The sequence below is a fragment of the Hippocampus bargibanti genome, linkage group LG19 (genome assembly GCF_051943395.1).
Source record: "Hippocampus bargibanti isolate YZ-2025 linkage group LG19, ASM5194339v1, whole genome shotgun sequence".
NCBI classification, from domain to species: domain Eukaryota; kingdom Metazoa; phylum Chordata; class Actinopteri; order Syngnathiformes; family Syngnathidae; genus Hippocampus; species Hippocampus bargibanti.
Genome location: NC_142752.1, coordinates 975532 through 1003162, shown reverse-complemented (window position 1 = coordinate 1003162; position 27631 = coordinate 975532). Strand labels below are relative to the sequence as shown.

At 43.8% G+C, this 27631-nt stretch overlaps 3 protein-coding genes across 11 annotated transcripts; 1 reads left to right on the top strand and 2 right to left on the bottom strand.

Annotated features, from left to right (window-relative positions):
• Window positions 1-506: 506 nt before the first annotated feature.
• On the bottom strand, window positions 507-8181 carry mtfr2 (mitochondrial fission regulator 2). Of its 4 annotated transcripts, none has more exons than XM_089021971.1 (9): window positions 8134-8181; window positions 6972-7064; window positions 4943-5037; window positions 4743-4847; window positions 4536-4651; window positions 2941-3086; window positions 2618-2873; window positions 2123-2306; window positions 507-2051 (listed from the first exon to the last, which is right to left on the bottom strand). In XM_089021971.1, the coding sequence occupies exons 3-9, from the start codon at window positions 5012-5014 to the stop codon at window positions 2007-2009; spliced, it is 924 nt and encodes a 307-aa protein (XP_088878097.1). In that variant the 5' UTR covers window positions 5015-5037; window positions 6972-7064; window positions 8134-8181; the 3' UTR covers window positions 507-2006. The 4 variants fall into 4 exon arrangements, with proteins under 4 accessions (XP_088878097.1, XP_088878098.1, XP_088878096.1 ...); XM_089021972.1 differs by having other exon boundaries at window positions 4943-5030; window positions 8134-8175; XM_089021970.1 differs by lacking the exons at window positions 6972-7064; window positions 8134-8181 and adding an exon at window positions 5191-5325.
• Window positions 5409-9731, top strand: armc1l (armadillo repeat containing 1, like). 3 transcript variants are annotated; one of them, XM_089021967.1, is made up of 7 exons: window positions 5409-5575; window positions 5735-5900; window positions 6760-6851; window positions 6976-7156; window positions 7965-8081; window positions 8162-8236; window positions 8375-9731. In XM_089021967.1, exons 1-7 carry the CDS (start codon window positions 5409-5411, stop codon window positions 8567-8569), a joined length of 993 nt encoding a protein of 330 aa, XP_088878093.1. In that variant the 3' UTR covers window positions 8570-9731. The 3 variants fall into 3 exon arrangements, with proteins under 3 accessions (XP_088878093.1, XP_088878094.1, XP_088878095.1); XM_089021968.1 differs by having other exon boundaries at window positions 5453-5583; XM_089021969.1 differs by having other exon boundaries at window positions 5456-5579.
• Window positions 9732-9733: 2 nt separating this feature from the next.
• map7b (microtubule-associated protein 7b) lies at window positions 9734-27253 on the bottom strand. 4 transcript variants are annotated; one of them, XR_016118456.1, is made up of 19 exons: window positions 23860-24152; window positions 20626-20772; window positions 20358-20435; window positions 19776-19939; window positions 18701-18818; window positions 17568-17678; window positions 16045-16164; window positions 14590-14756; window positions 14351-14496; window positions 13197-13402; window positions 12991-13126; window positions 12406-12574; window positions 12224-12328; window positions 12100-12150; window positions 11624-11657; window positions 11451-11553; window positions 10661-10839; window positions 10388-10591; window positions 9734-10276 (listed from the first exon to the last, which is right to left on the bottom strand). XR_016118456.1 is itself a non-coding variant. In XM_089021966.1 (19 exons), the coding sequence occupies exons 2-19, from the start codon at window positions 26999-27001 to the stop codon at window positions 10581-10583; spliced, it is 2091 nt and encodes a 696-aa protein (XP_088878092.1). In that variant the 5' UTR covers window positions 27002-27069; window positions 27147-27253; the 3' UTR covers window positions 9734-10580. The 4 variants fall into 4 exon arrangements, 3 of the variants coding, with proteins under 3 accessions (XP_088878092.1, XP_088878090.1, XP_088878091.1); XM_089021966.1 differs by lacking the exon at window positions 23860-24152 and adding exons at window positions 26956-27069; window positions 27147-27253 and having other exon boundaries at window positions 9734-10591; XM_089021964.1 differs by having other exon boundaries at window positions 9734-10591.
• Window positions 27254-27631: the final 378 nt, after the last annotated feature.

Genomic DNA, 27631 nt, shown 5'->3' with positions numbered 1-27631 from the left:
TGATTTAGAATTTTGAAATGTGGGGGGGGGGGGGTTACAGGTAGGTGCAAAATGCAAGTGCAGCATTTTCCAGGTTCATGAGGGAGATAATTATCAGTGCGCTTTGTTGTTCCAGAGGGAGTGGCGCATTGGTTGTCATTTTTTTTTTTTTTGGGGGGGGGGGGGGGGGGGGGGCTGAAAAGCCAGAAAAAAATGGGGGCTGGCGGGTGTGGGGGGGGTGGTCTGTTTGGGGTGTCAATATTTACAGTGTGTGCGTCTTGATGAGCATGAATGCAAGACAAACGTCACACGTGATGAGTACAACTTGAATGCTGGGGGAAAAAAAACACTTTCGGAATACATATTTGAAAAAACAAGGTCAATTTGAAGCTTAGGCTTGACCAAATAAAGACGTTTTTATTATCCATGAGCAACTCAACTACTCAATTGAAATTTTATAACAATAATAATAATAATAAAATAATAATAATAAAATTCGGACTATTTCAGTTAAAGGGATGGGAGGGAGGGGCTACTTTCGACTTTCCTTGGGGTCAATTTGAGACCCAATAAGCAAAGTGTAAGGTCATAGGTGAAATCGCGGTATTGTTTTTTGATTTGAATTAATTTTTGAGGGGTGAATACAAGTGCAACTTTTTGGCGCAATTCTGCTCCCATCTAGCGGCCACTCACGCCATTACAATCATTAAAATACATTTTGTTTTTAAACAAAGGAGTGGAAATGATGATGATAATAATAATAATAATAATAATAATACATTTCATTTGTAAGCGCCTTTCAAAACTCTCAAGGTCACTTTACAGTCACTGGATCAGTTTTTTTTCTGTGGGTGAGCAGCGGCAGCCACACGCGCCAGCGTTCACTCAACCCGGAATAACTCAAATAAATAAAAAGCTAGCTAGCTATTAGAAAGCCAACAGATAGCCAGGTAGCTAGCAAGCCAATAGATAGCTAATAGATAGCTAATAGATAGCCAGCCAGCTAGCTAAACGATAGCTAGCTAACTGGATATACTACATTAATAACAATATTTGTACTATTTCAGTTAAAGGGGCAGGGCAGGCTACTTTTGACTTTTTTTTGATAAAATGGAGGCACAATAAGAAGGGTATGAGGTCATAGGTGAAATCGCGTTATTGATTTTTGATTTGAATTAATGTTTTGGGCGGGAATACAAGTGGAGCTTTTTTTAGCGCAATTCTGCTGCCATCTAGCGGCCACTCATGACATTACAAATCATTAAAATACATTGTTTAAAAAAAAAGGAGTGTAAATGATGATAATAATAATGATACATTTCATTTATAAGCGGCTTTCAAAACTGTCAAGGACACTTTACTGTCACAGGATATTTATTTCTGTGGGTGAGCAGCGGCAGACACACACGCCAGCATTCACTCAATCCGGAAAATGTATCTTATTTCTGACAGCTTGTTTTGAAGCACTAATTTACCATTTTTCCTTCTAAATATCTTTCCATATTTTAAGATATTTTCAGGAACATGAAGTGCTAATTTTCAGCGTATTATTCACATTTTACATACACATGGAAGCTCCGTTTGTATCCCGAAAAAAAGTTTGTATGTCAATGTAAAATTGTCATAAATGTAACGTTCGTAAAGCGAAAAGTTCTTAAGCAAAGGGCTTCGTAAAGCGAAGTATCACTTGTATCTCTCAGTTCTCCACTGGACTAAACCAACAGGACATCTGCATACTAATTAGCTAAGCACTTTTTTGGTAAACTCTTTTAATCAAGTAAAACAAAGGCAAGATAACACATGCAGACTTCACATAAATATTCGCTTTTGCAACCAAAAGTGGACTCATGAATACACGTCAAATACACAATTGTACCATCTACAACAAACTATTTGATTGACAGACGAAGTTGCCAGTTAAGCGACGGCTCTTATGAGCACCGTTCAAAATGACAGAAAAATATCCAATAGACACAAAAACCTGAAGCGGGTGGCGGGGCCTGGGGCGCCGACTGCGGCGGACACGATCACAAATGCAGAAGCGGCCGTTTGAATCTGGCGTGGTGGAACATCTGCAAAAACAATCCCATCTATGATCCACACGTGTGGTTCCAGAGAGAAAGCAGAACCCTCTAGAACAAACCTTGGGCGTGTCCGGACTTCCGAACGGAGAGCTTTCCAGGGAATTTTCTTTATCCGAGGAATTGTTGTGGCGGTGCTCCGCGAACTTCCTTTTAAGAGCCTCGGCAATGAGAGCCGCCGGGTCCTTTGCGGTGGCCCCGCCCCCTAGACTACGCCTCCTCTGGATTGGCGTGCCACCTGGCGATCTACGATGGCACGAGAAAAATGGCCGACAATGAAGAACTCATTGACTGGCAGACTGAAGCTAGAAAAAAAAGCGCTCATATCGACAAAAGTTAAATGCGGAAAAGAAAATCCTTGCCAGAGGCCATGGCGAGCGCTTTATCGGCACCCAAGCGTGAAAACACAAAACGGGAATGGCGCTCTGTCATATTTTCAATTCTCGAATAAATTTGTGAATGGCAGTGAATGAGTTAAATGCAACTTGAAACGCTGAATCAAGATTTTAAGTGAAGGGTGAGGTGCGCGGGGGAGGCGGTAGGGAGGGGGTCCTGACCTCTCAATAGAACGCAACTTGACTTGATTCAAGTCTTTCAGCACATCCAACATGGAGGGCAAACTTTGAGCATCTTGGAGACGTTTGTCGGCGACCTCGGCGTGACCTTTGCGTCGTCGGATTAGCTTGTCGTCGGACGACAACAACGGCGGCGGCGGAGGTGGTGGCGGCGGCGGCGCGCGGCGAGGCGTGGACGTGAGAGCTGCCGTCGTGACGGGTGACGTCAATGGCGTTCCGGCGGCATCGTGACGGACACCTAAACGGGAAGAGGGACATCGTCATGGTAGCTTAGCAAGGCCTAGTGATGGTGTGCCAACGCCTACCCGTCGAGGCGCCGGCGGAAACAATGGCGGCGATTTGAGTCCGCAGCCTGTCGAGCTCTCGCTCCAACGCCGAAATCTTCAGCAGGGCTTCAGGCTGCGTCTTTTCCGTTCCTGCGCCGACGGGTGTCTTCGGGAGGAGAAGGTGCCTAACAGAGTGTCACAGGTCAAATAATAATCATAATCATAATAATAGTTTCATTTCTAAGCGCCTTTCAAAACTCTCAAGGTCACTTTACAGTCACAGGACAAGTTAGATAGCTAGCGAGATAGCTAGCTAACAAGTTAGATAGCTATATAAAAATAGCTAGCTGGCTACATAGCCAATAGATAGATAGCCAGCTAGATAATTATAATACGTTTCATTTATAAGCGCCTTTCAAAACTCAAGTTTTTCTGTGGGTGAGCAGCGGCAACCACACGCTCTAGCGGTCACTCAACCTGGAAGTAAGTCAAATAGATAGAAAGCTAGCTAGCTAATAGATAGCGAATAGATAGCGAGCTAGAAAGCTAGCAGGCTTAATAGCTAATAGATAGACAGCTAGATAGCTCGCGAGCCAGCTAAATAGCTAGCCAGTTAATAAATAGCAAATAGATAGCTGAATTGTTGTTTAGATAGCAAATAAATCAATTTATGCGTGCTTGATAACACGGATTAAAAGACAAAAGGTGCCTCTTTTCCCCTCAAACAAAGCTGGTCTGGTACTTGTTAAGAACCGCTGGATGTCAAAGGATGAAAGTGTCGATAAGCATAAATATATATATACAGTGAGACCTCAACTTACAAACTTAATTGGTTCCCAGACAGTGTGTAAGGCGAAAAGTGTGTAATTCAAAAAAAGAATTCCCATAGGAAACCATTAAAATAGGAATAATCCGTTCCCGGGTTTCCATAAAATATACTTTTCAACTCAAATAAGCCTTAAAACTACACACAACATACCTTATTCTATGTATAATAACTGTGCTATGGGATTGTAATGAAAGAAATACACTGAATTGTATCATGAAGTCACTTTATTTACATTTGTGATGGTCATTTGTGGCTTGATGGAATGGCGTTGGAGGTCGAAGGTCAAAGGGAATTGCTGTTTGGAAAGAGAGGCGCATTACATGAGGACTGTAATTAAAGAAATAAACTGTGCTGTAAAATAAAGTTTTATTGACCTTTTTGATGGTCGTTGATGGCTTATGGAAGGAGAGTCACCTTCCATAAGGACTGTTGGTAACTTAACCTCTGGTGCTGTTCGGTCGTGTGCTTCCGCCGAAGATCACTCCGCCAGCCGTGGTGGGTGTGTATTATGAAAATAGTGCTTGTTATAAGGTTTAATTTACATAAATTTGACGTTGGTAAGACGAAATGTTTGTAAGTTGAGGTCTCACTGTATATATTTTTTTTTATCAGCCGTGGGATTACTTCAATTTAATGTGTCCTAGTTTAAATACACCGAGGGGACTACGGCGCTTACTTACTTACTTAGACAAATAAAAACAATTAGATTTTTTTTTTCTTGTAAAAATTGTCAGCCACCCGCGCGAAGACATTCTCTAAGTTGTACGCCCGACGCCAAGTGTCCGTTGATGATCTGCGGTCTTACCTGGTCCTGGCAAAAGTCTCCCCTTGGTCCTCAAGTACCAGCAGGATATCAGCGAATGATGGGATGGCGGGTGTTTCCGTGGCGTAGGCGCGTCGACTGGAGGTGTAAAAGGGGATCTGAAATGCAAGGCAACGTGTCCAAAAACATTTCTCAATTATTCATACAGGTGAAGCATCGTTGTCAACCGTGCATATGAGTAAGTAGTACCTGAAAGTAGACCCTTGGGATGGGGGTCAAAGGTAGGTTGGAGCCGATCATTCTGACCACGCTGCGATACTGGCCACAGAGATGACTGTCCCACACGGGGACAAGCTACGTGAAACATATTCCACAAGACGATTGAAAGATTAATTTAAAAAAAATAAACAAACAGTACAGATTTGAACGTCAGAATAGCAGAAGTTCACCATTTGTGGAGGAACCCCAAAATAGTCCAACACCAAGCGCAGAAGGTCCAGTGCATCTTCCAGCAAAGACATCGCCGCTCACTATTTTCTGTTGACTGACATAAACAAGAATAAATAATAATAATAATTTCAAGCTTAAATTAAGCATTTTAAGGACATGAAAAAAATGGAACTTTTCTACGTAACGGAAGACGCTTTTCACAATCCGCGCGACGAACAGGCTACAAATACAAAAATGTCAAACTCACCGTGCGTTCTTTCTCGCGAGACTACGCACCCCCGTTAACCTTCGTTCGTGAGCTTCATTTTGATTAAATTATTCGCATTAAATGCAAGAAAAGATCGAATCCGACTTTAGTGCACGCTCGTTCGGTACACCACGGAAGTCCTCACCAAGTCAAATTAAACGCTCCTCCCCTCAAGGTCTCTGATTGGTCAAGAATAAGTCAGCCAATCAAATGAGCTGATGTTGCGGCGTTTTTCTTCAGTTGACCAATCGCGTTTTACAACCCTGAACAACTCCTTTTTTGTTTTGGGAGACACGAGTTTCGTTTTGACACTGACAAAACAGGACAAAAACAAACTTTTAAGTGTTATTTCTTGTCCCCATTACGCAACTGGTATTGCATCGAAGTAAGTAAGTACGTATCACGAACATCTCTAACCCGTTTTTGTAATTGTTGAAAGGAATTAGCTCGTCGTGTTAGCCACATAGCTCCCGCTTCGCTTCGGTTGAATCGCCGTTCTTGGACAAACGTGCCCTTGAGAATAACGCATAAAATGTCCTTAAAGGTTTTTCCTCAAGGGAATGGACGCGTTGTCGGTGGTGAGCCAACTGCGGGATCTGGCCGCCGAGCCCCAGAACCGAGCGGCCATCGTGCAGGACCAAGGCTGCCTCCCCGGACTGGTGCTCTTTCTGGACCATCAGAACCCTGATGTGCTGCTTGCCACTCTCCAGGTCGGGGGTACAGTGATGCCTTGGCTTAACGAACTTAATTGGTTCCCAGACAGAGTGTGTAAGGCGAAAAGTGTGGATCGCAAAACATAATTTCCCATAGGAAACCATTAGAATGAGAATAATCCGTTCCCAGGTCCCCGTAAAACATAATTTTCTCATTTTCTAAGCCTTAAAACGAAACAAAATATACATTATTTTATTTATATTAAATGTGCTACGGTATTAAATTAAAGAAATAAAATGTACTGTATAATAGTCATTTTATTTACCTTTGTGATGGTCATTGATGGCTTGATGGAATGGAGTGGCCGCTTTCATCAGCATTAAACACTTGATGAGGAACGTAGCCTTCTTCTAGGTGCTTTCTCTGCGATAATTTTACCTTGTTCCTCATCAATTGTGTTCTGTTTATCTGGGTTGATAGCTTTTTGCATCAAGTGTACGGATGGGTTGTGTGGGTTATTTGTGGAGCCTGATTGATGGGATATTTTAACCTTGCAGTCCACACTGCCTGTCTCTTCAATGCTTAAACCACCTCCCCTCACTGCTGCGTTCTTGACCAATCACGTGGCATTAAACGACGACTGGGGGCGGGGATTAGAGGACCAAAACAAGCCGGCTGCCATTTTCTTTTAGGAGAAACGCGAACGACACATCACTCATTGTGGTAGCTCCGTGTGTATCTCGAAAAATAGTATGCCAAGGTAAAATTTTCCTAAATTTAACGTTCGTAAAGCGAAAAGTTCGTAAGCCAAGGGGTTTGTAAACCGAGGTATCAACTGTACTTGGAAAATGGCGACTTTTCCAATGTTCGTTCGAAAGTAATGTCACTTACTCCTATTTTTTTGCGTCCTTGTAGACCCTCCGCTACTTAGCAGAGCTGTCCCCAAACATCCCCACCATGAAGAACGAACTGGGGATGATGGTGAGCCTGGAGAACCTTGTGACGAGGTGATGACCTGTATTGATTTCTGCTTATTTTGCTTACACGGAATTCCATTTTTATACACTGCCATTTTGCTACTAATTGGAGCGTTTGTAACGTTTCTGAAATAAAGATTTGTTTCTCACGTAGGGACGAGCTCAGCGTGGACATCACCAATTTGGCCAAGGAGGTCTACGGGATTCTCCTGGCGCCGCCTCCTCTTCCGGTCCATCGTACACCTGAAAGGCCCAAAAAGTCACAATTTTTCCTTAACTCGTCGAACAAGAAGGCCAAGTGCGTCACCTTGCACATCCAGGGCCTGGATAGCATTGTGAGTCCACATTAAAAAAAAGTCCTTGAGAGTTTTGAAAGGTGCTTATAAATGGAATGGATTATTATTATGTATTATTGTTGTTGTTATTTACTATTATTATTACTGGCTGACAATGTGCAAAACTATGTCCACTCCAGTGCCAGGGTTTTTGTCATTGTCACTCAAATTGCAGAACACAAGTAATATCAATTAAGTTTGAGGATGACATAAACCTTTGATTCTCTTCTTTCATCAGAAAAAAAAATAGTTAATTCCTAAGTTATATGGGTCTGGAGTTATCTTAGCTTGAAACGTTTCTGTTTCTGCCACCAGGCAGTCAGGAGACTCAACTCCCTCCCAGCCCTGCTCCCCCTGCCCCTTCCCACTGCCACACTCATCAAACTCTGAGTACGCGCTGTACTATCATCCTGAACTCTATTTTTTTTTCATGTTTTTTTTCCCTCACTTCAACCTTTTTTTGTTTGTTTTTGCATTACTACACTACGTCACTTTTACATACGTCACCACCTCACTTTACATACAGAAAAGGCATGTATTGTCTGTTGTCAATTGTCTGTCTTTTTTAGCCACATTTTAAGTGCCTTACACGCTGGGTCCGAGAGGACATTAATTTCATCTGTGCTGTATGTCATGCATATTAGCATATTTGACAATAAAGCTGACTTTGAAATGTGGGCGGATGTACAAAAGGCAAATGCTGCCTCCTAGTGTTAGTATACAGTACATCCCATAAAATAATAATACATAAGCGGCAGTATCGGCTGGGGAAGTCAAGTTAGCAACTTGCTTTTTTTTTGTGATGCAGGACCAGCGAGGCCTTTGCGAGGAGGCTCTGCTCAAGGTGCGAGGAGTGATCAGCTTCACTTTTCAAATGGCTTCCAAAAGATGCACCGTGCGCATCTGCTCCGATTTGCCTACCGAGGTGACGCTTAAGGACTTTTGACGTGTCGGTTCGTGGTGGCTGCAAGTCTTACTTGTGTCTTCTTGTTGGTTCCTTGGCAGAGTCTGGCTTCGGCCATCGCCGCAACCAAAGTGTTGTCTGCCCAACAGGTGGTGAAGAACGAGGCCGGAGATGAGGTCACTCGCATTTTTTTCTTCTTCTCTGCCAATAAAGCAAAAGGGTTTAGTTTTTGTGTAGCGGTTTACTTGGCAAAGTGTGAGAGCCACATTGAAAACCTGACCTCCACAATGGCTTCTCGCTTCTTCCTCCTTCAGGTCTTCATCCCGCTGAGCGCCTCGGGAGCGGTGAAGCCACGCGACTCGGCCCTCCCGGATTACCTTTCCGAGGATGATGAGACAATGGAGGAGGCGGCGGACCGCGCCGTATCGCGAACCGCCGCCAAGAACGACGCTAGCGGCAGCTGGCTCAACGCCGCCGCCGGTTTCCTCACCCGGACCTTCTACTGGTGACTTCGGCCATTCCTGTCAACAGCTCCAAAACGTGTGACATTTTCACGCGCGAAAACAGTGTACAGTGATACCTCGGCTTACGAATGCTTTAGCTAGCGAAGTTTTCGCCTTACGAATATTAAATTTGAGAGAATATCATCTTGGCATACGAACTAGTTTTCGGGAAACGCACGGAGCGACACAATGGCTGGCGGACTAATTTTTGGCAGATGAACACCAAACCATACGGTCGAACAGCGCCACTGTGGCTGGCGGACTAGTTTTCGTCACCCACTTTCTTTGCGTGCAGACGTGGTTTGTTATCAATGATACTTTTGCTTTTTTGGCACCGAAAAAGACCCCACCACAGGCTAGTGTTAAGCCGAAGAGGACTCAAAAGAAAATGACGGCCGAGCAGAAGAAGGAGATCATCAAAAAACACCAACGAGGTGTGCGTTTGTGTGACTTAGCGTCCCAGTGCCAGTATGCTAAGTCGACCATTGCTGTGTGGCTAAGGGTGTTTCTGTGTTGTCTAAGCAACGGTCTCAGGTAATAGAAGAGGTTGAAAAACTTCTGCTGCTTTGGATTAATGAAAAGCAGCTAGCATGGGACAGTGTGAGTGATGGTATTATCACAGGCAACTTCACTCGGATATCATCAAGAGGCAACAACATCACAAAGGTCAATAAAACGACTTTATTATACAGTAAAGTTTATTTAATTACAATACAATAGCACATTTGTTATACATAAAATAAGGTATATCTTGTGTAGTTTTAAGGCTTATTTAGTCGAAAAGTATGTTTTATGGGCACCTGGGAACGGATTATTCTCATTTTAATGGTTTCTTATGGGAAATAAATGTTTGGAAAACGAACTTTTCGCCTTACACTTTCTGGAAACCAATTAAGATTGTAAGCTGAGGTATCACTGTACTTTGTTCATGTAAATATTTGGTTGTCATGATGAATATTTGACTTGTTTTTCCTCTCTCTAAAGTCAGTTGTATATTTTATGACTATTTTCTCAAATGGACCGTGAATGCCTCAACTGCAAAAAGCTCCCAAAATGACGAATTGGTTCGCATTTCTTCAAATAATTTCGCCATCGATTCCAGCCGGGTTTACTACTGAATTCCCCTTTGTGCATAAGTGAAAAAAGTTATAAAAACAAGCAGCAAACAGATCCGTTAGCATATCACGGAAATTTATTTCCAAATAATAATACAGCTCTTTTCTTTTAACCGGGTCATTCTTAGGAAAATATAGTGACTGTTATGTATACAACAATGTCTTATTTTGCTATTATTTAGTCTGCACAAGTTTCTGTTTGTTAGCTTCCAATCATCACGAGCGTCGTCGTTAGCAGTTAGCAGAGACGCTAGTCCAAGTGCAAAAGGTTATTTTTCAGACTATTTTCACCTTTTTTTTTTAATACATAGTAAGGCATCCGAACATAATGATCAGCACATATTGCTAAATATTCCTTCCGGATTAAAAAGGAATGAGATTTACTGCAAAATGGAAGAGGAAGTTGAATTCTTTTCATATGTACAGCAATTAAACTTAAAAATAATCCGTTGCAGTAGTTAAGTAGTAGTAACCCAGCCAGTGCCTCACCCCCCCCCCCCAATAATCTATGTTTTTTAAATATGAGAGCATCTTAAATATGGTACATATCCCAAAATCTCTTCCGCCGCTTTTAGCGTTGTGCTTTCAACTCCGCTACCTGTCAAATAAGCGGAACAGAAACAAAAAAACACCCTAAAATTTTACACTTAAAGACTTTACAACTCATCTCAGTTTGCTGTTATTGATCAATAAGAGCAGCCCACCCTACCATTTGGAAAGGTGCAGTCGTTGGGGTTACCGTGACAGGAAAACATGGATGTTCTTGTCTCTGTGAAGGCATCCCGAGACGACTGCTACGATGCCATTAAGGAGCCATTTTGTTGTTGTGTCTTGCGGCCATCTTCTGCATGTAAGGGTCCTTCATTTCCTGGTTCTCTGTGGGCGTGTCATCCTGCCCCCAATCAGGCAACGTCTAAACATTGGAAAGGAAGAAAATGAGATGACGAATTAAAAAATTACAAAAAGCAGGAAATGGAATAACCTGCTCCGTGTTGGGCCGTTCGATCGTCCACTCCAGCGGCGAAGGGGTTCGGGAAGCAGTTTTCACCGAAAACCATGACATCTACTCTGTCTGCATCGTCGACCTTCTGTAGCTGCTCGTCTTCCTGCAACCTGGAAAGCAAGGGTGGTTCCAGGGCCTCCTGGAAGGCTCCGTTTTCCCTGGAAAATAAAAGGAAATAAGCAGACACGCATGCATTGGTGGACATCCAAGATGGCGCCCAAGTAGGCAGCTGTCAACAAGTGCTTGTTTTGTTGTTTTTATAATAATAATAATAATAATAATACTAATAATAATACATTTCATTTATCAGCGCCTTTCAAAACTCTCAAGGTCACTTTACAGTCACAGGATCAGTTTTTTTTTGTGGGTGAGCAGCGACAGCCACATTCACTCAACCGGGAATAACTCAAATAGATCAAGTTAGCTAGCTAACTCATAGCGAGCTATGTGCTAGTTAGCAAGACAGCTAATAGATAGCTAGCTAGGCAGCCAGAAACGGTGACCCTGTGCAACCGGGAATAACTCAAATAGATCACGTTAGCTAGATAGCTAAAAGACAACAAATAGCTACCTAGCAAGCTAGTAGCACAGCTAATAGATAGCCAGCAACGGTGACCCCGTTCAACCGGGAATAACTCAAATAGATCAAGTTAGTTAGCTAGCTAAGAGATTACAAATAGCTAGCTAGTAGGACAGCTAATAGATAGCAAGCTAGGTAGCCAGCAACGGTGCAGCAAAGGAGGTTGCGCAAAGATCCATCTAAGCGTACCTCGGCATCGTAGGGATGTGCATGGAAATGCCGGCATCGCCCTGGCAACCGTTGCTATGCGGGGCGGGAATTCCATCGGATGGTCCTGGAGAGGCGGCGACCACTGGCGGAGCGCAAACAAGCTAATGTTGGTTTTCATGGCGGATTTTAATATAAATGGATAATAAAGGTACCTGGGCCGTCATTGTTCTTGCTGGGGGGTTCTTTCTAAGGGATGGGAAAAGGTCACAAAAGGGTCAGCAGATGGTCCTCAAATTTGTCACTTCATTCAAGGACAACCGATACCATTTTTTGTTTTATAGCATCTAAAATAGCCCAAACATCTATCTATTAGCTAGCTATCTTTCTATCCGAGTTACTTAGCTATCTATTATATAGCTAGCTTTTTAAGATACTTCCGGGTTGAGTGAAGACCTAGTTAGCTATCTGTTAGCTAGCTAGCTTTCTATCCGAGTTACTTAACTATATATTAGCTAGCTAGCTTTCTTTCTGAGTTACTTCCGGGTTGAGTGAAGACCTAGCTAGCTATCTGTTAGCCATCTATTAGCTTTACAAATTATGGACACAACTTGTCCTTTAAGCTAGTTTGAGCGACAGTTTTGAGACTTTTAGCAGAGGTTCGCCATGGCCCATGTTGTCGTTAGCTTGCCTTGTCCGAGGTGTCGGACCGCCTGGTCCTCTTCATGATCTCCTCCAGTCGCTTGCGGAAAAAAAAAAAGCCATTTTGAAGGTGAGGATCGCGTTTGAGAATTTTTTCAATGTGGACGCTTCACCTTCTTCCTTTCCAGCCGCTCAGCTTCCTCTTTCTGGAAGTGCTTCTCCCTCTCCCGCTTGAGTCGCTCCGTTTCCTCCTTTTGCCGCGTTTCTTCCTCCTCGCGCTAATGACGAAGAAGACGGTTTTTGTCCATCCCGAGCAAAACGTTTTCTTCATTGCGACTCCTCGTATGTTTCTGACCTGTTTCTGGGCTCTCTGCGCTTCCTCTTTCTCTTGCTGAAGTCGCTCCTCCGCCATCTTTGTTTCCTCCTCTTCCTTCAGCCTCGTCTCTTCTGCTTGCCGTTGGGCCTCCTCCTCTCGCTTTGCTCGCTCCTCGGCTTTGCGACGGGCCATCTCCTCCTTGGCTAACCTGAAGAGAAATACACAACAAATGAATGAATCAATTAGTTTTTAATTTTGAAGTTAAAAATAATGACTGGTATTGTGGTTTACGTTGAATTTTTGGTTGGGACTTTAGCTAGCATCGTGGAATTTCACAAGTTTGATTAGCTTTCGTGGACCGAATAAAATGATGGAGAGGACCAGATTTGGCCCCCGGGCCTTGACTTGGACACCTGTGATGTCAGGGATTAGCCAGCTAGCTGAATAGATAGCTTCGTCGCTAGTTAGCTCGGTTGCTAGCTAGCTCAGTAGATGAGCTTGGAATTTCACAAGTGGGCCGAATAAAATGATGTGGCGGGCCTGATTTGGATAGCCGTGCTATTGAGCATAACAGGAAAGCGAACAATGAGCTAAATTTTAGCTAAATGTTGGTCGCTAAATTACCTAGCCTGCTCCTCCTGCTGCCTTTGCTCCTCCTCCTCCCGTTCTCTCTGCTCGCGGACCAGCCGCCGGTTCTCCGCGAGGATGCGGCTAGCCTCCTCCGGATCGGTGGTCCCGGCAGAAGGCTTCAAAGTCACATCTAAAAATCAACCGCGGCGTCAAAAATCAACCAGTGTCAAATCAATCTTCTGTTGTCACCAAGAACTCACCGCCGGGTGCCGTCGTTGTGGTTTGCGGCGTCTTGCTATGTTCCGCTGGCGAGGGAGGACTGAGGACCCGCTCGTCCTCCGCTTCTCGGATCTTGTCGGGCGCCGACGGCTGCGGAATTTCGGGCGAGTCTTTGATTGGACGAAGGTTTCCGGGGTGCTCCGCCATCTTGGGGGTCGGAGGGCGACCCGAGAGCCTCTGAGAGGGCCTGTTTGAAGGAAATAAACATTTTTGGGGTAAAAGTGGGAAATAGTCGGTGTGAGGTAAACTTTCCGACTAACGGAATTCTAATACAGTGATACCTCATCTTACGAACGCTTTAGTTTACGAACTTTTCGCTTTACGAACATTAAATTCTCGAGAATTTTGGCATAGGAACTAATTTTCGGCAAACGAACCAAACCACACGGAGCGCCAGGGTGGCTGACGGACGAGTTTTTCGTCACCACCTTTCTTTGAGTGCAGACGTGGTTTGTTATCGAGTGGAGGACTTTTGCTATTATGGGACCAAAAAAGACTTCACTACAGGCTAGTGTTAAGCCGCAGAGGACACAAAAGAAAATGGTGGTCGAGCAGAAGAAGGAGATCATCAAAAAACACCAACGAGGTGTGCGTTTGTGTGACTTAGCGTCCCACTACCAGTATGCTAAGTCGACCGTTGCTACGTGTTTCTGTGTTGTCTAAGCAACGGTCTCAGGCAATAGAAGAGGTTGAAAAGCTTCTGTTGATTTGGATTAACGAAAAGCAGCTAGCAGGGAACAGTGTGACTGAGGGTATTATCGCCGAGAAAGCATGGCAACTTCACTCAGATATCATCAAGAGGCAACTACATCAACGACCATCATAAAGGTCAATAAAACAACTTTGTTATACAGTACAGTTTATTTCTTTAATTACAGTACAATAACACATTTATTATACATAAAATAAGGTATATTTTGTGTAGTTTTAAGGCTTATTTAGTAGAAAATGATGTTTTACAGGGACCTGGGAACGGATTATTCTCATTTTAATGATTTCCTATGTGAAATTAATTTTTGCGATACACACTTTTCGTCTCACACACTCTGTCTGGGAACCAATTAAGTTCGTAAGCTAATGTATCACTGTAATTGTTCCATGAATTGATTAATTCCAAATTGTCTTTTCGTTTTACCTTCCAGGAGACGGCGCGGCAACTTTTGTGTTCCTTTTGACGGGCGATGACGATCGTAATTTAAGTGGCAAGGTAAGCGAAGGACCCAGAGGGAGCGACAAGTTACTCCAGGACTTCCTGACAGAGTCGCTGTGCTTCTGCGGCGTCTAAATAGACATATCAAAAGCAATTGCACTTTTTTTTTTTTAAATCAGAAACGGTTGCGGCGTGCTAATGCTATCTCATGGCGTCCTACCCACCGTCGGCGTCCCCGCGGTTCTCCTGCGAGCGGTCGCGGATGAGGACGTCGCCCTGGAGAGGCTGCGGTCGTGGCTGCGGCTGTGAGAGAGCGGGCGGGACTGCAGGGTCTTGAAGGACGTGGAGCTCGTGGGGTGGCACGATACTGAGCGAGGACAAACAGGCATGGCTACGGTGACGGACCGGGTGGGGGTTACACGGTGAAATTGACAAACGGGAGCGAATGAATGGAAGTATTGGAAGGAAGCAGCCAAAAGGAGTGTGAATGAGTCACGTAGGAGAAAGAAAAGTTTGAAGAAAAGGAAAGCAGTTAAGTTATGCGTGGAGTTCAAAATGCAGTCAAGTTAAAGGACAACTGACACCTCTGGACAAGCATAGAAAGCTAGCTAGCTAGCTAATAGATAGCTAACAGATAGCTAACTAGGTCTTCACGCAACCCGGAAGTAGCTTTGAAAGTTAGCTAGCTAATAGACAGCTAATAGCGAAATAACTTGGATAGAAAGCTACCTAGCTAATTGATAGCTAACTAGGTCTTTACTCAATCCGGAAGTAGCTTAGAAAGCTAGCTAGCTAATAGACAGCCAATAGATCGCGAAGTAACTTGGGATAGTAAGCTAGCTAGTTAATTGATAGCTAACAGATAGCTAACTAGGTCTTCACTCAACCCGGAAGTAGCTTAGAAAGCTCGCTAGCTAATAGACAGCTAATAGATAGCGAAATAACTTGGATAGAAAGCTACCTAGCTAATTGATAGCTAACAGATAGCTAACAGGGTCTTCACTCAACCCGGAAGTAGCTAAGAAATCTAGATAGCTAATAGACAGCTAATAAATAGCGAAGTAACTCGGGATAGAAAGCTAGCTAGCTAATTGATAGCTAACAGATAGCTAACAGGGTCTTCACTCAACCCGGAAGTAGCTTAGAAAGCTAGCTAGCTCATAGATAGCTAATAGATAGCTGAGTAACTCTGATAGAAAGATAGCTAGCTAATAGATAACTAAAAGATAGCTAGCTATAATATTATAATAATAATATAAAAAAAGTAATATATTTCACTTATAAGTGCCTTAGCTAATAGATAAGCAACAGCTAGTTAGCGAACAGTTAGTCAGCTAATAGGTAGTCAGCTAGCTAATAGATAATTCCAAGCCGCGACAGTTTCACATACGCATCAGCGTTCTATATGATAGTTTATAATATAATTTTCCATTTAAAAATTCATTCTTTTAATGGAAAAAAAGGATATTGAACAGTCGGGAACGATTTACAAGTTAAGCGTGCGTGCGCTTTGTGAGTTTCAGACAGTGTTAACGCTTTAAATGGCGCCTAATCCGATTAGCACAAAAAGGCGTGCGGGTCAAGAGAGCAAACATATCAGCGAGCCATGTCGAAGACAATGCGAATCGCAGCGCTCCCATTGGTTGGTGACGGAAAGGGGGCGTGGCTCTGGGGCTTACCCGCGTGCTCTCCAGAGAGACTCATGGCGCTTCGACTTCGTGCCAGGTAGGAGTGCGTGGGCTGCTGGAGCCGGTTCACCACGTTGCTCTCCCACGGTGTTAGCGGAAGACGCCGAGGACCTGCGTTCGCAAAATTCGGAAGTTATTGATCACAAACAAATGCTGTTTTACAGGCGGGAAAAGCCGATCAAATGAGGTTCCTGATTGTCATGCGCCTGCAATACCCGCGTGCGCCAGCAGAGGGCCAGGATAAAAGTCAAGAGCAATTGCACAAGTTTAATTTGCTTTGGCGGGCCGAATAAAGTTATGTGGTGGGCCAGATTTGGCCCCCGGGCCTTGACTTGGACACCGGTGACTTTGCCGTTTCATTTTTTTTTTCGGGACCAATCCCAGAACTGGCTTTTACTCGTATGTCAAATCAATTTTCTCCATTGAAATGGACTGAAACGTCTTTGTATTTTGAATTGAGCTTTCTCAAAGAGGCATGAAGGCTGCGGAATTAAGCGCGCCGGCAAACATGAAGAAACTGAGCTGGAAACTGCAGAAATTGGTGACACATTTTATCGATGCAAAAAAACAAAATGCCGTCCATCCGTCCGCATAAAACAAATGGCGTGGAGTGTTTCCACAAAAACAAAAAGATTATCTTACAGAGGATTAGAGAAAGGGGTCATGTGACGGTGGGAGGCCGCTTTGATGCATACTGTACATACATTCCGTTTTCGACAATTGCAAATGTTCCCATTGTGGGACAATTTAAAGCTTTATGATTCTGATTCCAAAATGTACTCTAAAAATGTTGCTTAAAGGACAACCGACACCATTTTTTTTGGTTCCTAACTGACATCAGAAAAACGTTTTATCGCATCTAAAATAGTCAAAACACGCAGGCTGATATTGTTAGTCAAATGCAAAAACACCAATAAAAATGACTTCAAGTGTCCCAAAACTGCCACAAAATGAGCTCGGAAATGGGGATATTGCAAAAGTCCCGCCCCCTCGTTCGTGACATCACATCAGGACACTCCTTCACAAACTGCCTTGCTCCAGAATCAAAACAATGGCTTCAGATTCGGAAAAAGAGGCTTTGTTGTTACTCATCCAGTTATGAATATGATTCAAATAGTTCTGAAGGGGAAAGCATCAATGTTTGCCATCGATTAAAGAAGTCCTTCCGTCTCAATTCGAGCAGTCTGGACTCCAATGTAGCGTCCCAGAAAATGCACAAGATGGCGCACAAGCTCTGTTGGAAATGGGTTGATTTGTCTGCTGGGAACTAGTATCAAATAGTAGTCTTGGTGAAACACATAACGATTTACCATCACGTTATTTATGTAGTTTTCCTTCCAATTTCGCCATCAACACAAAGGTTTGGTTTGGTTCGTCCACCGAAAACTAGTTCGTATGCCATAAAGCGAAAAGTTGGTGAGCTAAAGCGTTCGTAAGCTGAGGTATCACCGTACATCATCATCCGTCACAGAGTTAATGTCACTGAAAATTACATTTTTTGCCTTTGGACTTACCTCTGTCGGGCGAGTGAAGGAGTGTGGCGGAGGACGAGGACAGGCGCTTCGTCATGACGGCGTCGTGCTGTTTGGATAGATTCACCGTGGACGCCGATCTTCTGTCAGCATCTGCACGCAGCCAAAAGATATTCTTCAAGGACAAAAAGAAGGTGACAGATGTTTTTTTTTGCCTTGGGGAACTATACTAATAACCAAGCAAGGAATGTTTGGAAAAGGTACAAAAAAAATAGAATATACAAAATCACAAGCACCAATTGCACCATTAAAAATGCGCCTACATGCGCACTAATGCCTGGCTGCTAAAACGAGGTACACGCACGTTGACAATCATTTTCACTTCCTTCAGATGAAAGGAATGAGTCGTTCAGCAATTTCAGGAAAAGAAATATGGGCTTTGCAAATCTTTTCGCTACAGCATAAAATTAAAAAATACAATACAAGTCAAATACAATACAAAAAAGGTTGCATGATGCCTTTGAGTCATGGTGTTATCCAGCTGTCTCGCTAGCCATCCAGCCGTCTATCTATTAGCCACCCGGCCGTCTATCTATTAGCGATTAGCTTGCTTTCTATGTATTTGAGTTACTTCCGGATTGAGTGAACGAACGCTGGAGCATTTGGCTGCCGCTGCTCACCCACAGAAAAACTTAGTCTGTGGCTGTAAAGTGACCATGAGTGTTTTGAAAGGCTCTTATAAATGAAATGTGTTTCAAAATCGATATGCGCGTACCCCACTTGAGCACGCCAATGATGAAAATCCAGACCCCCCCGCGCCCCCCACTAGCTAGCGTGACGCTAAAATATTCACATTGGGATCTCATACGGCGGACACCGAAAGCACCCGCCACGTGCTCCAGTCCGGCAAGGTCGAGCGGATAGAGCTGAGCGGACTCGACAAAACCTGGACCAGGAGAGCGGAGGGTAATGCGTTGCACAGAACAAGGAAAGAAAGACAGAGAGAGAGAGAGACAGACAGGTGGGGGAGGGAAGACAGGAAGAAATTTTGCATTCAAGCTAAAACAGCCCCAAAACGGCAGGAAACATGTCGGAAAATGTCCGACTTTGGAGTAAGACCTCAAATTCAACTTTGCGAGGCAACATCGCGGTCACCGATGTCGCAGGTGGCGTACCGGTCGGCGTGACGGGGCTCCTGGGATGCAACGGACCCCCCCAGGACCAGCGGTTGGCCTTGGGTCGGGTGGCCGGACCCCGTTCCATCGTCCGCCGCATCACCGCCTCGTGACGAACCTTCGGTGAGAAGCGCAACGGAGATTTAGTTCGCATCAACGCAGTGTCGTGACTGCTCATCTGTCGGGCGTATTGACGACAATTCAAGCCGAATTCTATAATGATGAAAATACAGTGACACCTCAGCTTACTTTTTTGGGACCGAAAAAGACCCCACCACAGGCTAGTGGTCAGACAAAGAGGACACAAAAGAAAACATTCTGTTGATTTGGATTAATGAAAAGCCGCTAGCAGTGGAAAGTGAGAGTGAGGGTAGCTAGCTAGCTATGTAGCTGGCTATCTATTACCTATATGGCTATCTAGCTAGTGAGCTAACCGTCTAGCTGGCTATCTATTAGCTATCTGTGAGCTGGCTCTACTTTCTATCTATTTGAATTACTTCCGGGTTGAGTGAATGCTGGCGCGTGTGGCTGCCGCTGCTCACCCGCAGAAAAACTGATCCTGTGACTGTAAAGTGACCTTGAGAGTTTTTAGAAGGTGCTTACAAATGAAATGTATTATTATTATTATGATGATGATGATGATCGCCGAGAAAGCACAGCAACTTCACTCGGATATCATCAAGAGGCTACCTGGAAGTTCGTCAACCATTGACAACTACCATCACAAATGTAAATAAAACGACTTTATAATACAGTACAGTTTATTTCTTTCATTACAATACAATAGCATATTTATTATACGTAAAATAAGGTCGTTTTAAGGCTTATTTAGTAGAAATTTATGTTTTATGGGGACCTGAGAACGGATTATTCTCATTTTAATGGTTTCTTATGGGAAATAAATGTTTGGAATACGAACTTTTTGCCTTACACACACTTTCTGGGAATTAATTAAATTCGTAATCTGAGGTATCACCGTATGTCGAAATGGCGCCATGCAGTCAATAAAAAGTGCTATTGATGGAAATAAAATGGCAGCAATGACTGCAATGAATCCGTGCTCATGATGGATCACCTTGTCGTCCTCCAGCTTCTGCCGTCGCTTCTCCTCCACAGCCAAGCGTCTCTGCTCCTCCTTCATGCGCTGCTCCTCCAGCTTCTTCTTTCTCTCCTCCAGGTGCTTCTCGTAGTGCTGCCTGGCACGCTCCTCTCGCGCCTGCCATTGCGCCTCCTTGGTAGCTGGCATGTGGCGCAACAAAATAAGTAAAATCAGACGAGGGCGCCAAAAGGGCCGTGTGATGGGTCAGCTGCTGATCATGTGACGAAGCTTTAGCGCTTAGCTTATCCATCACAAAGGCCAATAAAACGACTTGATTATAGAGTACAGTTTATTTCTTTCATTATAATACAATAGCACATTTATTATACATGAAATAAGGTATATTTTGTGTGGTTTTAAGGCTTATCTAGTGGAAAATTATGTTTTATGGGGAGCTGGGAACGGATTGTTCTCATTATAATAGTTTCTTATGGGAAATAAATGTTTGGAAGACACACTTTTCGCCTTACACACACTTTCTGGGAAGCAATTAAGTTTGTGAGCTGAGTTATCACTGTAATAACTATGGTACATGAACACCAAAAGAACTATACACACCATTCTGCTTTTCACGTTCTTCTCGACGTTCTCGGGCCAACCTCAACCTCTCGTCGGTTTTGTTGAAGAGGAAAGAGTCTGCGGGAACAAACAAGAAAGCGCGGAGAAATATTTCATTTCAATTACGTTGCATAGATTGACACTGGACGAATTAGCTCTATGGTGGCTAAATTAGCCTCCACGCTTTTCCTGAAGACCCAAAAGAAGGGTTGGGGTTTGCCTCGTTTAAATATCGCGAGTATCGCATGTATGGCACGTAGCGTCTTGCCTATTCTGGGTGCTGCTCCGTTGTTGTTGTTATTGGGGCTGCTGCTGCTGGTGGTCATGGAGGTCGGAGAGTAAAGCTGTCCGGATAGCGACGAGCTAGCCCGGCCGGGTGAAGACACTCTGCCGTCGTCCGCTTTATAAAAGGATGCTGCAAAAGATTGGGCGACGGTCAATAAACATCGGGGGTAAGGATGCGTGAAGGCTAATTTGCTATTCGAAACAAGATGGCGCCCGAGAAGGTAGCTGTCACTCTGGTGCAGAATAAAAACATTAAAAAAAAAACAAGCAACATTGTCAATTGTGCATATTCTACCATTATTTCCCTGATCCACTGCTGACAAGGACGCTTTGAGCCTCTCCTCTTGCATCTACAACTGCTTCATGTCATAAAGAGGGTACAGCAAGTGCTGAAGAATGAATGACTCTCTGTGTCTTTGTGTTGTCATGTTATTTGTTATTTAGTTTTTTTTTACTTCAAGATGGCGCCGCGAGAGTGGCTGCCTTTCCAGCAGCTCCTGTATTTTGTTTTTCTACTTCTTTCGTTCCTTTCCTCTTCCTTTCATAACTTTGCTGCGGTGAAATGTAAATGTCTCCACCGCGAGATGAATAAAGGTTATTATTATTAGCTCGCTAGCTCACTTTCTACCAATTTTTCTTTCGACCGATTTGAGTTCTTCAACTATATGAGTTATATATTAGCTATCTAGCTGGCTATCTATTAGTTATCTATTATCTAGCTATCTAACTTTCTACCCATTTGAGTTATTCAACTATCTATGAGTTATCTATTAGCTATCTATGAGTTATCTATTAGCTAGCTAGCTCTCTACCTATTTGAGTTATTCAACTATCTAGTTAGCTATCAATGAGTTATCTATTGGCTAGCCAGCTAGCTTTCTATCTATTTGAGTTAGTTCCGGGTTGAGTGAACGCTGGCGCGTGTGGCTGCCGCTGCTCACCCACAGTAAAACTGATCCTGTGACCGTAAAGTGACCTTGAGAGTTTTGAAAGGCGCTTAGAAATGGATTGTTATTATTATAAAGGTACATCCAATCCAATATAATTTGTCCCGCCCGCCCCTCAGGACGTGATGAACAAAGATGCAAAAAGGCGGCATCCGCGGAACTCGGAGCGAGGTGAGTATTAACACGTCGACATTGCCTCGGGTGTGTTTTCGTTCAACGTTGGAACCGGTTTGGCCTTGGCTTTTGCTCAAACAGGAAAGGTTGGGTTGGGCCGACTTACAACCATATCTCGTCATCTTATTCTTTACACCCCAAATATCGTTTTCTTCAAACAAAAGATTCTCTCTCGGTGGGTCGGGAGGACAATGTGAAGGGACACCTCGCCGGACACAAATGAATGAGTCCATCCCCAAAAGTGTTGAATGTCGACAAATTGCAACAACATCTGCGCAACACAAAGAAGACGTGACATCTGAGAAGGTTCTGACAACCGACGTCTCCGGACAAGTTGTGTCCATAATTTGTAAAATGGCTTCAAATGACTTCGTCTGAGTGTATTTGACAAAGATTCCAGCGATATTTTACGTTTTAAGACTCGCGCTGAATATTCCGGAAGTCTTGTTTTTGAGTTGGTGACGAGTCCTCACGTTACATCACTGAAGGAACGCCCCTGACCGAGAAAAAGGACACATTGTAGCAGTCCTTCCATCACGTCAATGCATTTTGCTGTACTTTGTTTGGTCTGAAAACTTCGTGTAGCACCAAAAAGAGGCAGCAGAGGGCGACAATTAATCAGCCTGTGGAAACGGGCTGATTAATTCCTTACACGGAGCTTTGTCGCCATTTTCTGCCTCATTTTGGTGCTACATGCCCCCCCCCCCCCAGATACCTCAAAATGGCACGGAATAAATTATTTAATCGATTGCAAACATGTATGCTTTCCTCTTCAGAACTATTTGAATCATATTCATAACTGGATGAGTAACAAGAAAGCATATTCTCAGAATGTAAAGCCATTGTTTTGATTCTCCAGCAAGGCAAGATGTCTTGGGGAGACACCACGAACAAGGGGGCGGGACCTTCTGAAACTGACCACTTTCGGGTTCTTTTTTTTTTGCAGATTTTGGACACTTGAAGTCATTTTTATTGGTGTTTTGCATTTGACTAAAAATATCATAGTGCGTGTTTTGGGTATTTTAGAAGGTATAAAACGTTTTTCTGATGTCAGTTAGGAAACAAAAAAGTGATGTCGGTTGCCCTTTAAGAGTTAAGAGAAGGTTCTTTCAAAATAAAAGAATACAACGACATCTGAAAGCAATGTCTCAGGCGCCGCTCCATCTTGCAACGGTTGGTTGTGACCATTGCCGGTGTCAATGATCTTCGCCAATGACCTCAACGACCCCAAAATGCATACTCCGTTACCTGGATTCTGCATCCCGATTCCAGAGAGACATGAAGTTTGAATAGACCCAATGGAGCTGGTTGCGAGTCAAAACGAGGGTGGGGGGGGTTCAACGCCAACACCCTTGCGTCTCGCAAGCATCCTCAACGGGCCAAGATAGCGGTGAGGCCAGAATCCAGAGCATGACCAAGGTCAAGAGATCCAAGACGTGGTGGACAGGTGGGTGGCGGCAACCAAGTGCCAAAATAAAAGATGGAGGGATGTCAGCTGGGATTGCCGTCACAGTCCTCGCGAATCGACGGGTTGCGGCGACTCGCCAAAGCCTTTTTGTCCAACGCGGTGGCTTTTCCACCAATGACAGAGAGTGAGACGCATTGGGGGAGTTTAATCTGTTGTCCCCCCTCACCCCCTTCATATCTCATCATTCACCGAGAGTCAGATTAAACGGTAAGAGCGAGCGATTATGGCCGCCATAGCGAGGCAAGAGCACTGTGTTGGTCCCGCCGTTCCTCTGTAGTCTGAGGGGATTAGCATCAAGCTAACGCTAAGGTAAACACCGGAAGCTTCGGCTGACGCAAAAGCGAGAAGAGACACTTGCGCTGCAGAACCAAAGTGGACTTGCATTTTTTGGAAGAAAAGTGACATTGATTTATTCTGTCTGGTCCAAAATTGTGGCATGACGCCGACTCGTCATATGAGCGCAAGAACGCAGATACAGAATCGACAAAAAAAGTACACTAAAAAAGAGCGACATCATAAACTACTCGGACTGGTCCTCCTTCCCACCGGTAGGACTCTCCGGACTAGCCTTGACCCAGATATCGGTGCGTTCCCTCCGCCATGTTGATATCTCCATTTCCAGTCATACCTTTGGCCTTGGTACCATGTCTTCGTCTGTGTCCGTCGTCTTCTTCGGCGATGGTGAAGAGTGCAGGGACGCCTTTCCTCAGCCTCCGTTCGGATCCTTTGCTTCTTCCCGCTCTCCTCCCTTTACGCCGAGGCATCTCGGCCTTCAAGCCATGTCAGGCCGCCGCCGAAAGCCAAACGGCGGGCGCAGAGTGGCTAACGCTACAAATCGCTGCACTTTGGCCCAGGCAGCGGCAAGCGCGAGAAACGCCGTCCCGGATAAACGCATGGAGAGGACGTGCAAAGGAGCAAAGTACAGAGTGTGTCGTCGTTCGTTGGGGCAAGAAGAGAGGGAGCGAGCGAGCGAGCGACCAGTCTCGCCAAAGATGAGCTCTGCCGCGCTTAGAAGGAACAAGATAATCCGCAAGCTAAAGAAACGTGTTTCTTGGTACATTTTTCACGACTCGTGTGATGCCTCTATTCCCACCTGTCATGTCCGCCGCCATCACTCGCGGCGTCCCAAACATGCATCAAATGTAGCTTAGGAAACTGCCAAAAAGTCCTCTCAAAATCTATTAGCTGACTATTAGCGGTCTGGCTGGCTATCTAGCTAGCTATCTGTTGGTGGTCTGGCTGGCTGGCTAGATATCTAGCTAACTATCTGGCTATATAGCTGTCTAGCTCGCTGGCTATTGGCTATCTATTAGCTAGCTAGCTTTCTATTTATTTGAGTTACTTCCAGGTTGAGTGAATGCTGGCACGTGTGGCTGCCGCTGCTCACCCACGGAAAAACTTATCCTGTGACTGTAAAGTGACCTTGAGAGTTTTGAAAGGCGCTTAGAAATTAAATTATTATTATTATTATTATTATTATTATTATTATTATTATTATTTGCTATTGGCTATCTATTAGCGATCTAGCTGGCTGCCTAGCTATCTATTAGCGGTCTAGCTGGCTGGATATGTAGCTAGCTCTCTATTAGCTATCTATTAGTGGTCTGGCTGGCTGGCTAGCTATCTAGCTAACTATCTGTTAGCTATCTATTAGCTAGCTAGCTTTATATCTATTTGAGTTACTTCCGGGTTGAGAAAATGTTGGCGCGTGTGGCGGCCGCTGCTCACCCACAGAAATACTTATCCAGTGACTGTAAAGAGACCTTGAGAGTTTTGAAAGTCACTTATTATTATTATTATTATTATTATTATTATTATTATTATCAAAACTTTTCGTATCATTATGAGAAAAATTGCAGTGCATTACATCCACAAAAATAACAATTTAAAATAAGTAGTAGTCGTCATGCTATGCCATCAGGCTCAACAGTACCTTGGCTTATTTATGAAGCAACTTTTTAGTTTTGGAAGTATATCTTTCTATCCGGGTTGAGTGAAGACCTCGTTAGCTATCTGTTAGCTACCCATTAGCTAGCCAGCTTTCTATCCGAGTTACTTAGCTATCTGTTAGCTGTCTATTAGCTAGCTATCCTTCTGAGTTACTTCCAGGTTGAGTGAAGACATAGTTAGCTATCTGTTAGCTATCTATTAGCTAGCTAGCTTTCTATCCGAGTTACAGCGGGGCCTCTGTTTACGAATACCTTGCCTTTCCAATTTTTCCTTTTAAGAACGTTAAATTTCTGAAAATTAAACCTCGGAATACGCACTACTTTTCGGGATACATATGGAGCGCCGGCCTACCTTTCCACACCTGTTTACCTTAATTCCCCCCCCCCCCCTTCTCCTCACTGCTGCACGTGTCTATAATTCTCCCCTCCCTCCTTTACCACGGATATTGACCAATCACCCGTGGCTTTAACCAAAGACTGGGGGCGGGGAATAAAGGACAAAAAAAAGTCGGCTCCCATTTCCGGCTCCTTGTTACGAACCGGCTCTCTTCGTTCACGGCTCTAAGAACCGGCTCGTTCGCGAACGACACATCACTTGTTTTGAGTGGATCTTGGCTCGTTAGGATTACAGTACAAGAGGGCTTCAAACAAGACAGACTCGAGTACAAATACTGTACTACATATTTCTAAGGGTTACTTGGCATTCTGATTTACCAACAAATACATCATAAGTAGAGGACAAGCGGTGGTCATTTTAAATAGCCAATGTAACGAAGCATATAGCCAATTTACTTTTTTGAATTCAAATCGGAAGAAAACAACACTTTAGAACAGGGGTGTCAAAGTCATTTTTTGCCGCGGGCCACATTGTAGTTATGGTTTTCTCTCGAGGGCCGTTATGAATTTGGGGAAGCCATTAGAATGTTTAAATCCCTTCAAATATTCCATATAGAGCACACAGCAAATTAATGACTAACTCGTTTTCAAATCTGAAGTCAAGAATAATGACTTTTATTGTGGTTGACATCCAAAAATATGACATTTTGGCTCAGATTTTAGCAATCATCATGGAATTTAACAAGTTTCGCGGGCCGAAAAAAATGATGTGTCGGGCCGGATTTGGCCGGCGGGCCTTGACTTTGACACCTGTGCTTTAGAACATACTAGAATATCCAAATGTCTCAACGTCAGTAAAAATACTCAAACTTGACAGCCGCCTGTGGATTTAAAAATACTGTATATATAATCACACCCATGCCTAAATGTTTGCATATTTTAGCATGAAAAGATCATTCATGCAATTTAAAACAGACACCAAATATCGAGTGACAAGTTTAAAAGCAGTTTTCACGAGTTGAACAAATGCAAAGTAACTGCGACTCCACCTGTCATTTCAAGCCGAGTGCAGTGGAACTGTCAGCGGCAGGTGTGCGCCAGCACCACCGGGGAAGCTTAAAATATCAACAACTGCGGTCACAAAACGCAAAGCGAGCATGTTTTTATCGTTTAAACCGACAAGAGTTGATTTTTATCAGCATAAAGCAACATTGTTTTTCCCTTCTTCTTCTTCTTCGTCTTGTTAATCCTTCTCTCGTGACCGGCCACACAGTGGTGGACTATTCCGGTACTTTGGATCTTCAAATTACTTTTGTTTATTGCGTTTAAACGCAATAAAACAGCCCGAATTCTACCATCAATTCGTTTATATTAATTTTGAAGACGACCGTCGATGCTTTATCGGGGAGTTTGTCGAGTTTAAAGCTCTCGGGACTCACCTTGGGACGCCGGAGGAGATGCGTCGCTGCCATCCAGGTCCGCCATTTCTCCTGACGTCACTCGGGCCCCGGGAACCTGCCCGGAACACGGCGACGATTTTTCTCTTCTCTCACCTTTTCATTGGGAAGGAAATAATAAACAACGCGTTAAAAAAACTTCAAAACGCCCTTACACTAAAGTCGTCTCTAACCTGTGCTGGAAAAAAAAATGGTCGTTTTGTTCGCAGGACTTTCGGGAAAGGTGTTGAAGCCCAACTACCTGTTGTTGTGTTTGCTATTATGACGCCGCCATCTACAGGTAGACGGCTTGTAATGCAGTTCCGGGTTCGCTCCTTCGTTGGTGTTGAGTGGGCGTGGTCAATCTGATCTGTGTTGTGATTGGTTGTTTTGTTGTCGCCATTACGTTGAGTGTCAAAATTGTTTTTTTATATATTGCAGTTATGCTAATGTAAAAATGCTATAATTGTTATTAGTATATCTTTCAGAATTGTTTTAACTCAAAATAGAAAGAAACAACAAGTACAAGTCGTGATTCCAACTGTGTCCACTTCAAATAAAGTGTCGACTAATATAAAAACGTCTCAACTCGTTTGCTTCTTTTTTCGTCAATTCGCAACTATGCATTTAGCAACTATGGCTAGATTTGGAATCTACATCTATGAGATGGACACCGATG

Coding starts and splice junctions, on each gene's coding strand:
- armc1l (XM_089021967.1), top strand. CDS start 5,409: ATGTTGCGGCGTTTTTCTTCAGTTGACCAATCGCGTTTTACAACCCTG. Junction 5,576..5,734: donor GCAACTGGTATTGCATCGAA/GTAAGTAAGTAC, acceptor ATGTCCTTAAAG/GTTTTTCCTCAAGGGAATGG. Junction 6,852..6,975: donor CTGGAGAACCTTGTGACGAG/GTGATGACCTGT, acceptor TTTCTCACGTAG/GGACGAGCTCAGCGTGGACA.
- mtfr2 (XM_089021971.1), bottom strand. CDS start 5,014: ATGTCTTTGCTGGAAGATGCACTGGACCTTCTGCGCTTGGTGTTGGAC. Junction 4,848..4,942: donor TTGGGGTTCCTCCACAAATG/GTGAACTTCTGC, acceptor TGTTTCACGTAG/CTTGTCCCCGTGTGGGACAG. Junction 3,087..4,535: donor GAGACTTTTGCCAGGACCAG/GTAAGACCGCAG, acceptor ACACTCTGTTAG/GCACCTTCTCCTCCCGAAGA.
- map7b (XM_089021964.1), bottom strand. CDS start 23,995: ATGCCTCGGCGTAAAGGGAGGAGAGCGGGAAGAAGCAAAGGATCCGAA. Junction 20,436..20,625: donor CGGAGCAGCACCCAGAATAG/GCAAGACGCTAC, acceptor TTGTTCCCGCAG/ACTCTTTCCTCTTCAACAAA. Junction 17,679..18,700: donor GAGCCCCGTCACGCCGACCG/GTACGCCACCTG, acceptor GGCTGCGTGCAG/ATGCTGACAGAAGATCGGCG.